Source organism: Lutjanus erythropterus, chromosome 13 (assembly GCF_056507025.1).
Source record: "Lutjanus erythropterus isolate fLutEry1 chromosome 13, fLutEry1.hap2, whole genome shotgun sequence".
NCBI lineage: Eukaryota > Metazoa > Chordata > Actinopteri > Lutjaniformes > Lutjanidae > Lutjanus > Lutjanus erythropterus.
This window is the reverse complement of record NC_139329.1, coordinates 40,118,350-40,131,313: the sequence shown is the minus strand read 5'-3', so window position 1 is coordinate 40,131,313 and position 12,964 is coordinate 40,118,350. Positions and strand designations below refer to the sequence as shown.

Genomic DNA, 12,964 nt, shown 5'->3' with positions numbered 1-12,964 from the left:
GGACACACAGAGAGGACACGGCTTTCTGTCTCCTCTGGAGACACCAGGACGGATTTAAAGCGTCTCATGTGTTGATGGAGGTCAAACTCTTCAGATAAAAACAGGCGGAGGAACTATTTTCTCTCCCGGAACGAGTCTGACCGAGAGAAGAGAACAAACCGCCGCGTTATTGTAACCTAATCCCGGCCCCTGGGGGTCTGAAGGGCCCCGGGCGAGACTTGTCTTTCAGCCCTCCTCTTTATTCTCTCGGAGGAGACTCCTCGGTCTCACACACACACTCACACACCGGAGGACAACCTGACGAGGACGTCCGCTGAACACCCGCCAGTCTCGTCACATTTAAACCCCGGGACGGAGCAGAGAGACGCGGTCGGTGTCCATGTCTTCTGTGTCGGTGTCCTCTCAGGTAAGGACGCGCTGTGGGGCCCGCAGCTGCATCATGGGAGATATAGGCTCAAAGTTTACAAGTTTATCTTGTAAAAAACGAAATTCCGCTCTCATTCCCCGGGGTTTCGGCTAAAGCCGCGATACCCGCTGTTTCTGAGTTGTACCAGACTCTATTTAAAATATGTGAGCTTTAAGTGTTTATCGGTATGGGCACACAAACATATGTACGATACAACAACTCTTTACCTATTGTGTCACTATACGACACACTGTTAAATTCGGCTCACATGAAGTTTTCAAAAATAGACACTTTTCAACAAAACCTGAAGTTTCACTGTCAGCTCGGCTGTTTTTCTGCCATCTTTTAGCATCAAACACGCTGTGCAGATCCATGTGACTCTCTGGTCAAAGAAGTCAAGATTATCGACACTGAAGTTGTTAATGGACACTTCATGTGCCGAATTTGCCGAAAGACCCAAAACTGTACATAAAAGCTTAAATCGGGGGTCAGGCGATACTGAATGGCTTGCGATTAGGGAGGCCGCCTTAAATGTGTGGATTTTTGCAAGGAGTCTGGCATGTGGCGTTACTACCACACGAGAGAGCGAGCGGTTTGTCCATACAACACCGAGGCAGGTTCGACTCTGCACGTCAGACCAGGTTAAAACTAATGAAGTGCATCAAAGCTTCAGTTTCAGATTCATACAGGTGGAAAAATGAGTAAAATTGACCTCAACAAGGCCCAAACCGCAAACCTGTAAAGTCACGTGACTTAATTTTTAAGCCAGAGTTTAACTTTATTTTATTATCAGCTGTTTTTTTTCTTGTAACTTTAATCATCAGAGAGAATCAGTGTTTTGACCTTGTGTTTACTGAGTGACGTCACGTGTTGTGATTTGTTGGTTCCACTCTTGTGTTCATGTTTGGATCAGAGCCTGATTGATATCAGGGCTGATATTTTGGGAGAAAGTTACAGAATATAATACACAGGATGTAGAATCTATACATTAATGTTGTGACAAATGGAGGCCAAACATTTTACAGTTTAACAGTAAACTTTATTGTCCAAAATGACATCAGAACACTGAAACAGTGGACATTAACTGGTATTTTTAATCATAAATAACTATCCATTTGAAATAAAAAATCACACGAATATGATAAAATATGTATTAAACCTAAAGGACGTGTGCAGGATTCAGTGACACGTCGTGGTGAGACTGCAGACTTCAACCAACTCACCTGCCAAGTGTGGAGGAGAAACTATGGTGGCTGCAAAACTCACACGAAATGCTAAAGTCCAGCGTGCAGCCAGTGTTTGGCACAAATTTGTTGGTACTGTAGGAGAACCTACAGAGAACTGTTGTCTGTAGAACCAGTGTTTGGTTTGTCTGTTCTGGAGCAGCTTCTTGAGAGATTTAGACACAAAGTTTTCAAGTTTAAGTTTTACTCATTCATATTCCACGAAGTTTAGACTAAAGCTTTGATGCGTGCTGTTCCTAAAGTGTAACCAAACTCCCTTTAAATTCTAACAGTTTTAAACTTTTGTTAGTATCGGCACGCTTATATATTATTTGATTCAATAGCACCTTATATAATGTGTAACTGTATGTCTGTATGTTATGTTCAGCGTACATCAGTTAGTCGTATCTGGAGCTGGTGTTTGGTTTGTCCATTCTGGGCTCCTGTAGAAATATGCTGGTTCCATATGTGTCTGTGAAGAGGAGCTGCTCTAAGACGATTAAACACAAATGAAAACATACCGATGAATATTATATCACATATCTTCCTAAATGTTCAACACAGGACCTTTAAATTAAGAAAAATGAAATAAATATACTTAAAATGCTGCTGGTGACACTAAGAAATACAAACAATCTGCATTATGTTCTGTAATAAAGTGAAAGAATATTTTCTCCTCTTTATCTTTCTGTCAGACAGACTTTTCTGACAGGAAACCACCGTTATATAAAACAAATCTCTCTCTACAAACCAACTAAACTCCATTGATAAAACCAGTCATTTTATCAGGAGCTGCAGGACGTCTGCTGGTGTATTAGTATGTTTAGTGCAGATTTAATGGATGTGATATTCATGGCGAGCAGCCGCCGCCGCCTCCTCCCTGCTGAAACAGAGGAGTGGTGGTGATGACCTGGGGGGGCTGCTGGGTGAGCGAGCCTCGCTCTGGATTAATTGACCCCCCCCACCCCCCCCTCTCTCTCTCTGGTTGTAAAGAAGCTTTGAAGCATGAAAGGTGAACAGGAGGCGGCTGCAGCTTTCAGTGTCTCTGCCCCGCGGGCGCCACGCTGCCCCGGGACAAACTGACAAACACTCACTGCTCCTCATCTCTGTCTGCTGCTGTGTGAAAACATCAGGCTGCTCTCTGCTGGTCACATTATGATCAAACAAATCATTTCTGTTGAGACGCTTAATGAACCAAACCTGCAGACTGTCAATAAACAAACATCAACAATAATATCATTTATTTATCAGCTAACATCATCAATAAGTTTTCCTTGCAGTGCGACCAGTGGAACACTGGACTGAAGCTAATATGTTTTGACTTGTGATGGCGCCTGATATCAGCGGCTTTGCGTTCAGCGACTGTCAACTTTAACACTGTTCTAGGATCAGCCTCTTTTCACTGTCAACCTTTGCAGGTTTTCGGTGCGCGCTCATCTTTGTGAATCAGACTGCAGCGATCCCACACAGGGAAGCACTTCACCTCAGACCAGCGGCTCTGCAGCAGAGCAGCAGGGGCTCCTGGGACATGAAGTTCAAACAAATTGTGACAGAGCCCAGAGGGGTGAAACCGATGAGCTTTTCTCTGCCGTCTGATTGGTTCTGGGAGGTTTAGGTCTAGAAACTAAACTGATGGACAGTTCAGCTCTCAGAGTCATATTTCTTCAGCTGCTTCTTCATACAAACTAAAACCAGCAGTTCAGTTCAGTTCAGTTCAGTTTGTCAACAAACACTTTTTCAACTCAAGTCATTTTAACTTTTATCTTCTTTAAGCCAGAAAATTCATTTCAACCTTAAAAGGGTCCAAATCTTTGAAACATTGAGTTTTATTCAACTTTTAAGTCTCGTTCATACTAATTGGACCCCTTCTAACTTTTTTCAGCTCACATTCCTTCAGTGGTTTCTTCATTCAATTTAAAGCAGTTTCAGTTTAGCGTCAACTTTTCAACATTTCTTGAGATATTCTTCATATTTCATACATTATTTCATTATTAAAGTGCAGTTGAGCATCAGCTTTCTAGTTACCCTTTAATGAGCTCTAAATACTGGATACCAAATATTATCACTTTTAATTGTTTAATTGTTTAATTGAACTTCAGATACTGAGAAGAACTGAGAACTCTGTGGTTCTCTTCGTCATGCAGCCGGAACATTGTTCCTCTCTGTGTTTGGATCATTATCACACAGAAGACGTATTGAGCTCAGGTGTGTTCTGACTCGCCTGTTGTTACCTGTGTGTGACAGGAAGGGCGGAGCATGTCCAGGATGTCTCTGAGCCGCTCACCCGTGTCCCCGATGACCGCCCAGGGCATCCCGTCACCCGCCCAGCTCACCAAGGCCAACGCTCCCGTCCACATCGATGTGGGGGGGCACATGTACACCAGCAGCCTGGCGACGCTCACCAAATACCCCGAGTCCAGGTAAGACCAGCAGGACGAGACCGTGATGGATGTCTTACAGTGGTTTTTAGGTGACTAAAATTAGGACTTATTTACTGTTTGTGTAGTTTAATTTCTTATAATATGTCATAATTCATTCATTGATTATATTTTGTATTAATGAGTCAATCAGATAAATGTAGTGCAGAGAAAGTATAACATTTCCTGCTGAGATGTTGTGAAGTACAACGTAGCACAAAATGCTAATACTCTCTATAACTGTTAGCTGTAGCTTATCTGTCAACTTATTTACTTCACAAGCACGTTAGCTGCAGCTCACTATTAACTACAAACTCCAGAGTCCATGGAGTCAGTTGAAGGTAAAGCTAACTGTTAGCTATAGCCACAATTTATCTAAGAACTCTCTAGAGTTCGCTAACTGTAGTGTGAAGCCAAGTGCTACATTAGCCTCCTGTTAGCTATAACTGTCTCCTGTCTGTTTACTCTCTGTAGGTTAGCTAGCCCAAAACTAACAAGCTAGCAGGTTAACAGCGTTCATACAGTATAGTTGCCACTTATCCATGAAGTCATAGCTAACTTTAGCTAATGTTAGGTGTTGGCTACATGTCACTGTTAACTAACTGCAAACCTAAAATGGCTGAAATTTATAAAGTTTGTAAATATTCTGAAAATATTTGGAAATGTTTTCACAGTGATTCATTTAAAGTTACATTTTAAAATGTTCAGACTCCACAGTTCATACAATTAGCTACAGCTGAAAGTTAACTGGGGCGTCACGGTGGTGCAGTGGTCAGCGCTGCCGCCTCACAGCGAGAAGGTCCTGAGTTCGATCCTCCAGCTGGATCAGGGCTTTTCTGTTCTCCCCGTGTCTGCGTGGGTTCTCTCCGGGTTCTCCGGCTTCCTCCCACAGTCCACAGACATGCATGCAGGTTAACTGGTGACTCTAAATTGTCTGTAGGTGTGAATGTGAGTGTCAGTGGTCGTCTGTCTCTGTGTGTCAGTCCTGTGATGAACTGGTGACTTGTCCAGGGTGAACCCCGCCTCTCACCCAGTGTCAGCTGGGATAGACTCCACCCCCTGCGACCCTTATGGAATAAGTGGTTACAGAGAATGAATGAATGAATGAATGAATAAAAGCTAGCAATGTTTGCTAGACCAAAACTAACAATGTAGCAGTTAGCTGTAGCTCACTGCTAACCACGACTCTAGAGTTCATACAGCCAGTTCAAAGTAAAGCTAATCAACTGTTAGCTATAATTGAACTGTATGAACTGTAGTATGAAGCCAGTTGCTACACTAGCTAACTGTTAGCTATAGCTGTCTTTTATCTGTGAACTGTATTTAGTTCATAGGCAACAGCTAGGTTAGCTAGCCCAAAACTGACACGCTAGCAGGTTAGCAGAATTCATGCAGTCAGTTGAAGGTACTGTTAGCTATAGCTGCCATTTATATATGAACTCTTTAGAACTCATAGCTAATGTTAGCTGTAGGCTACTCACTGCTAACTTAAAATGACAGAGATTAGTAGGAAAGTTAGTAAATATTGTGAAAATAGTGCTAAATGTCGTCACAGTGAACCAAAGTGACGCCTTCACACTTTTTGTCTTCAACATTCTCACAGATCGATTATTAATAATCATTCAAAGGAAAAATGACTGAACCCATCGTCAGTTGATAGGACAGACCGTCCTTGAACTCAGTGGTCTGTGTCTCTGCAGGATCAGTCGTCTGTTTAACGGCACAGAGCCCATCGTGTTGGACAGTCTGAAGCAGCACTACTTCATCGACAGAGACGGAGACATCTTCCGCTACATCCTCAGCTTCCTGCGGACCTGCAAACTGCTGCTGCCCGAAGACTTCAAGGTAAATCAGAAACAGGCGTGGATCTGTCCACACCTGATGTGAATCTGTTCTCACCTGATGTGAATCTGTCCACACCTGACGTGAATCTGTTCACACCTGATGTGAATCTGTCCACACCTGACGTGAATCTGTCCACACCTGATGTGAATCTGTCCACACCTGGCGTGAATCTGTTCACACCTGATGTGAATCTGTTCACACCTGATGTGAATCTGTCCACACCTGACGTGAATCTGTCCACACCTGATGTGAATCTGTCCACACCTGACGTGAATCTGTTCTCACCTGATGTGAATCTGTTCACACCTGAATCTGTCCACACCTGACGTGAATCTGTTCACACCTGATGTGAATCTGTCCACACCTGACGTGAATCTGTCCACACCTGATGTGAATCTGTCCACACCTGACGTGAATCTGTTCACACCTGACGTGAATCTGTCCACACCTGATGTGAATCTGTCCACACCTGATGTGAATCTGTCCACACCTGACGTGAATCTGTCCACACCTGATGTGAATCTGTCCACACCTGACGTGAATCTGTTCTCACCTGATGTGAATCTGTTCACACCTGAATCTGTCCACACCTGACGTGAATCTGTCCACACCTGACGTGAATCTGTCCACACCTGATGTGAATCTGTCCACACCTGACGTGAATCTGTCCACACCTGACGTGAATCTGTTCTCACCTGATGTGAATCTGTTCACACCTGATGTGAATCTGTTCTCACCTGATGTGAATCTGTCCACACCCGATGTGAATCTGTCCACACCCGATGTGAATCTGTCCACACCCGATGTGAATCTGTTCACACCTGAATCTGTTCACACCTGATGTGAATCTGTTCTCACCTGATGTGAATCTGTTCTCACCTGACGTGAATCTGTCCACACCTGACGTGAATCTGTCCACACCTGATGTGAATCTGTCCACACCTGACGTGAATCTGTTCTCACCTGATGTGAATCTGTTCACACCTGAATCTGTCCACACCTGACATGAATCTGTTCACACCTGACGTGAATCTGTCCACACCTGACGTGAATCTGTCCACACCTGATGTGAATCTGTTCTCACCTGATGTGAATCTGTTCACACCTGATGTGAATCTGTCCACACCTGACGTGAATCTGTCCACACCTGATGTGAATCTGTCCACACCTGATGTGAATCTGTTCACACCTGATGTGAATCTGTTCTCACCTGACGTGAATCTGTCCACACCTGATGTGAATCTGTTCTCATCTGATGTGAATCTGTTCACACCTGAATCTGTTCACACCTGACGTGAATCTGTTCACACCTGATGTGAATCTGTTCTCATCTGATGTGAATCTGTCCACACCTGAATCTGTTCTCATCTGATGTGAATCTGTTCACACCTGATGTGAATCTGTTCACACCTGATGTGAACACAGTTACTATCAAAGTATTGTAGGTTCAGGGTTCATATTTACTCCACTTTCACTTCCTGCCAAACAACATTAACATTTTCTGCAGTTTAACAGTTATAACCATCTATAACCATTTCTTACAGCTCATAAACAAACAAACTCATTCAGAGAAACATTCTGAATTAATTTGAACTCTAATAAATGTGAAACAAGCCGTGTGTCCGCTGACATATTGTGATCATTTTATGAAAATATATCACAGATTCGTCCTTTAAACACGTCACACTGATCAGTTTATTTGTCCAACACGTTGTCTCTTCTTCTTCGTTGGTGTGAAACAAACAGTAGCAGAGACTCTCAAGTCTTTAATCAGCTGCAGACGAGTGTGTGTTTTACTAAATCTGTGTGTGTGTGTGTGTGTGTGTGTGTGTGTGTGTGTAGTTAACGAGTGCTGCCTGTTATTGTGCTCAGGACGAGTAAAACACCCTGCAGACACACACACACACACACACACACACACACACACACACACACACACAGAGCTCCTCTTTATAAAACACATCTATCCCTCGCTCGCAGTCTGAGAGGAGGAGGGTGTGTGTGTGTGTGTGTGTGTGTGTGTGTGTGTGTGTGTGTGTGTGATGGAGGCGAGGCTTTGAAGCGTGAAGCCTCGAGCCAACAGCAGCGAGGAGTCACACACACAAACACACTCGTCTCTGTGTTCCACCGTCAGAGGAAGAACTGATCAGAACCTCCAGAAAGTTTAGTTTATTTGCACATTTCACATGATAATTAATCAATGATCAATGAATTGGTTGTTAAAAAAATCAATCTACTATCAAATAAACATGAAACATGAAGCTCTTTATATGTTCTATAGACCACACTCTTAGAAATAAGGGTTCTTCCTGAAGGGCTGTGGTTCTACCCAGAACTGTTTTGCTTGTGAAGAAACTTTCAAACTTTTCTGTAACAGTTTATTTATCAGTGAAAACACAGAAAACATGTTGAACCTGAACGTTACAATGTTTCAACACTTTTCAATTCAATTTAAAAACAGAAAAAAAGAAAGAAATGTACCAGGAGCAAGAAACTTTCACCTCGTATTTCAAACCACAAGAATAGAAACACAGTAGAGAGAGAGAGAGAGAGGGAGGGAGAGAGGGAGGGAGAGAGGGAGGGAGAGAGAGAGGGAGAGAGAGAGGGAGAGAGAGAGGGAGAGAGGGAGAGAGAGAGAGACGAGAGAGAGAGAGAGAGAGAGAGAGAGAGAGAGACGAGAGAGTGAGAAAGAGACGAGAGAAAGAGACGAGAGAGAAGGAGAGAGAAAGAGACGAGAGAGAAGGAGAGAGAAAGAGAGAGAGAGGGAGGGATGAGAGAGAGAGAGAGAGAGAGAGAGACGAGAGAGAGACGAGAGAGAGAGAGACGAGAGAGAGAGAGACGAGAGAGAGAGAGACGAGAGAGTGAGATGAGAGAGATGAGAGAGAGAGAGAGAGAGAGAGAGAGAGAGAGAGAGAGAGAGAGAGAGAGAGAGAGACGAGAGAGAGAGAGGGGGAGAGAGAGACGAGAGAGAGCGAAAGAAAGAGAGAGAGAGACGAGAGAGAGAGCGAGAGAGACGAGAGAGAGAGAGAGAGAGAGAGACGAGAGAGGGAGAGAGAGAGGGAGGGAGAGAGAGAGAGAGAGAGATGAGAGAGAGAGACGAGAGAGGGAGAGAGACAGAGAGAGAGAGCTTCTCACTGAATCTCTGTGGTTTGAAGTTTAGTTTCTGTCCTCTCAGGACTCCTGTCTCTAACTTGTCCCCCCCCCCTCCCACCGTGTCTCCGTCAGGACTTCCCTCAGCTGTACGAGGAGGCGCGGTACTACCAGCTGACCCCGATGGTGCGGGAGCTGGAGCGTTGGCAGGCGGAGCGAGAGGCCCAGCGGCCCTGCGAGTGTCTTGTGGTTCGCGTCACGCCCGACCTGGGCGAGCGGATCGCTCTGAGTGGAGAGAAAGTCCTGATCGAGGAGATCTTCCCCGAGACCGGAGACGTCATGTGCAACTCGGTCAACGCCGGCTGGAACCAGGATCCCACCCACGTCATCCGCTTCCCCCTCAACGGGTACTGCAGACTGAACTCTGTACAGGTGAGAACACACGCCTCTGTGATGTCACTGTTAAAGGGACAGGTCACACAAATCTTAAAGAAGTGATACTGGATTCTTCAGTTTGGTGTTTTGAGCGTTTGAGGACACAGTAGAACAATACTACTGCTACTACTAATAATAATGATAATAATAATTATGATGTATTGTAAATATTAAAAAGAAAAATACAAGTGAGCTTAAAAAAAGATAAAGTGATGACACTAAAAAATAACAAAAATTCATCCATCCATTTTCTGTAAAAGTTTTGCCGACCTAAACTCTTTAGTTGAGACAATTTACTTTTCCTCATTAGATAAACTTGAATCTTTTAGTCTTAGAAACTCAAACTTATTCCAAAAGTTGTTCAAAATGGTTTAAATTGAATATGTTATTATCATTATTATTACTGTTATTATTATTATTATTTACTCAGTAATTTTTTGGTTTCTACAACTAAAAGATTCAAGTTGTTTAAAAGAAGAAAAGTAAATTGTCACAGATTATTTTTCCTCTGACATCTTATTCCTGGTGATTTTAAATAAAACAAACATGAATAAGGATTAAAATTACCTACTGATAATACCTAAAAATATGACTAAATAAATTCATTTAAAAAGTAGAGAAGTACTGTAAATTATAACACTGAGGCCCCGCCCACTGATGAAAGAGAGAAAAGTTTTTACAGTGTTGTTTTTTTCCTCTCATCAGTAAAACTGTACACACATTTTAAACGTTTCATAAAAAGCTGTACTGCAGATATAAATCTTAAATTTACAGAATTTCTTCATTAGTCTTTTATATTTATTGCGTGACCCAAATAAAATCTCCTGTGACCCTCTTTCGGGTCACAAGCCGGTGTTTGGGAACAACTTAATGAGGATTACCTCACAGCTGCAGGTCGATTCTCCCTCTGATCCCACAGTTTGTCTTCATTTACAGACAATACGAAATCAATCATTTTAGTGAAAGTTTATGAAGCAAGAGCTTCCTGTTGTCATGACAACAACTAAATTCAGCTGCAGTCCATGACGAGGAACATGTGATGTTCTTTCTGTATAGTTTGAGGATGATTCGATCCAAACTGTGTCATTTTTGAGGATATTAAAATAAGCTTCTCCACCTCGTTAGTTAATTATTAGTGGAAAAATTATTGGCAGATTGATCACTGGTTGAAAAATATGTCCAAACATGAAAACGGGGGACGTACGTCCATGCGCTCCACCTGTTTTCATATATTTGGACCTATTCTTCATCAAAACAATGAATCTGTTCTGTTGTGTTCAGTTTTACCCGATCAGCTGTAAACGACGTCCTTCTGTGTCCGCAGGTCCTCGAGCGTCTCTTCCAGAGGGGCTTCAGCGTAAAGGCGTCTTGCGGCGGCGGCGTCGACTCGTCCCAGTTCAGCGAGTACGTCCTGTGTCGCGACCTGCGGCACAGCCAGTCCATCACCAGCACCCCGATCCGGATCAAACAGGAACCTCTGGACTGAACGCCGCCCACAGACTTCTTTCTGTCTGTCTGCTCACATCTGGACCCTGCAGACGACGTCCAGCTGCTGGAGGACAAACTGAAACACCTGAAGACTTGAAAACGAGATGTTTGACCTCTGCAGGAGTCAAACTGACAGGATGTAAAAAGGTTGGACGGGTCTTTTTTTTTTTTAAGAAGCGAGGACTCGGGGTGCTTTAATTTATTGCTTTTGATAAATTTTGAAAATGTCTATTTAATGTCTTTGTTAGCTTCCTTTGTGTCACTTTTTCATTTGAACAGACGTGTTGATAAAAAGAGAAAATCACACCTGCGTCTTTATCATTTTCTTTATTTCATTTTTTTGCAAAGGTACAAACGACTGTAAAATTGCATTGCCTGAAATGCGTCAGGATTGAATACAGAATGTAGGAAATATAAATAGTCGCAAAAATTGTGTCCTTCGATCAGCTGATAAGTTTCTCCGGGACTCTGACTGAATATACAGTACATACAGCACAGCTTCCATTAGCAGTTAGAGCTCTATACTATACAAACCAAATGCCCAATACGAGGGAAAAAAAGACATTTAAAGCGTTAAAAACCTTCGTACTCACACCCAAAAAATCATCTTAAAAACTTTCAACAGCAAACCGTGAAGCAAAACTGCATAATTCAACTAACTGTCAGATTCAAACAGAACGAGGTCGACGTCTCAGACTGTGATTCTAAAGTTTCAGCTAAGAGTTAAATCACATGTCAGCTGGGAGGAAGAGAGGAGGAGGAGGGGGGGGGAGGAGGGGGAGGGGGGGGGGGGAGGAGGGGAGGAGGAGGGGGGGGGAGGGGGAGGAGGAGAGGAGGAGGGGAGGAGGAGGAGGAGGAGGAGGAGGGGAGGGGAGGAGGAGAGGAGGGGGGGAGGAGGGGAGGAGAGGAGGAGGACGAGGAGGAGGGGGAGGGGAGGAGGACGAGGAGGAGGGGGAGGGGAGGAGGACGAGGAGGACGAGGAGGGGAGGAGGAGGAGGAGGAGAGGAGGAGGGGGAGGAGAGGAGGAGGAGAGGAGGAGGAGGGGGAGGAGAGGAGGAGGAGAGGAGGAGAGGAGGAGGGGGAAGGAGGGGAGGAGGAGGAGGGGGGAGGAAGGGGAGGAGGGGGGGAGGAGGGGGAGGGGAGGGGGGGAGGAGGGGGAGGAGAGGAGGAGGAGGAGAGGAGAGGAGGGGAGGAGAGGAGGAGGACGAGGAGGAGGGGGAGGGGAGGAGGACGAGGAGGACGAGGAGGGGAGGAGGAGGGGGAGGAGAGGAGGAGGAGAGGAGGAGGGGGAGGAGAGGAGGAGGAGAGGAGGAGGAGGAGGGGGAGGAGAGGAGGAGGAGGGGAGGAGAGGAGGAGGAGAGGAGGAGAGGAGGAGGGGGAAGGAGGAGAGGAGGAGGAGAGGAGGAGAGGAGGAGGGGGAAGGAGGAGAGGAGGAGGAGGAGGGGAGGAGAGGAGGAGGAGGGGGAGGAGAGGAGGAGGAGAGGAGGAGAGGAGGAGGGGGAAGGAGGAGAGGAGGAGGAGAGGAGGAGAGGAGGAGGGGGAAGGAGGAGAGGAGGAGGAGGAGGGGAGGAGAGGAGGAGGAGAGGAGGAGGAGGGGGAGGAGGAGGAGACGACTGCAGGAATGTGAAGCTTTATGTCTGTTAGCCTTTGTGAACGTAGCCTGAGTGAATTTTCTGTCTGTGGGAGAACCAGCTCCCTGTGATGAGTGACACCAACTGAAACTAAAACTGCCCCAAAAAACTGAGAATCACATGTTTAAAGGAACAGTTCAACATTTATAGTCAAGACTGATGCCGCTCTCGTGTGTGTGTGTTAAATAAGAAGTTAGCTTAGCATAAAGACTGGAAACGGGGAAACTGAGCCTTGTTCAGTCCGAAGAAGCAAAACCCACCAACCAGCAGCTCTAAAGCTCACAGACATGTAAAAACTACAATACTACTAATAAAAACTACAATTCATGGTGTTTTTATTGGGGTAATGAACCTGTGTTTTATCCATAACACTGGATTAATACAAACACACATTTTTTGTCTTTACAGATCAGTTTTTGTCCTGATGAC

At 44.7% G+C, this 12,964-nt stretch overlaps 1 protein-coding gene across 1 annotated transcript in view; it reads left to right on the top strand.

The window, feature by feature from the left end:
- Positions 1–11,005, top strand: part of LOC146317180 (BTB/POZ domain-containing protein kctd15-like) — a 34,807-nt gene extending 23,802 nt beyond the window's left edge. The window contains exons 2-6 of the mRNA XM_084734493.1: positions 287–406; positions 3,874–4,049; positions 5,747–5,891; positions 9,117–9,413; positions 10,741–11,005. Of these exons, the coding sequence (XP_084590619.1) occupies positions 380–406; positions 3,874–4,049; positions 5,747–5,891; positions 9,117–9,413; positions 10,741–10,902 (807 nt within the window). The 5' untranslated portion in view covers positions 287–379 and the 3' untranslated portion in view covers positions 10,903–11,005. The remainder of the gene's footprint in view (positions 1–286; positions 407–3,873; positions 4,050–5,746; positions 5,892–9,116; positions 9,414–10,740) is intronic.
- Positions 11,006–12,964: the final 1,959 nt, after the last annotated feature.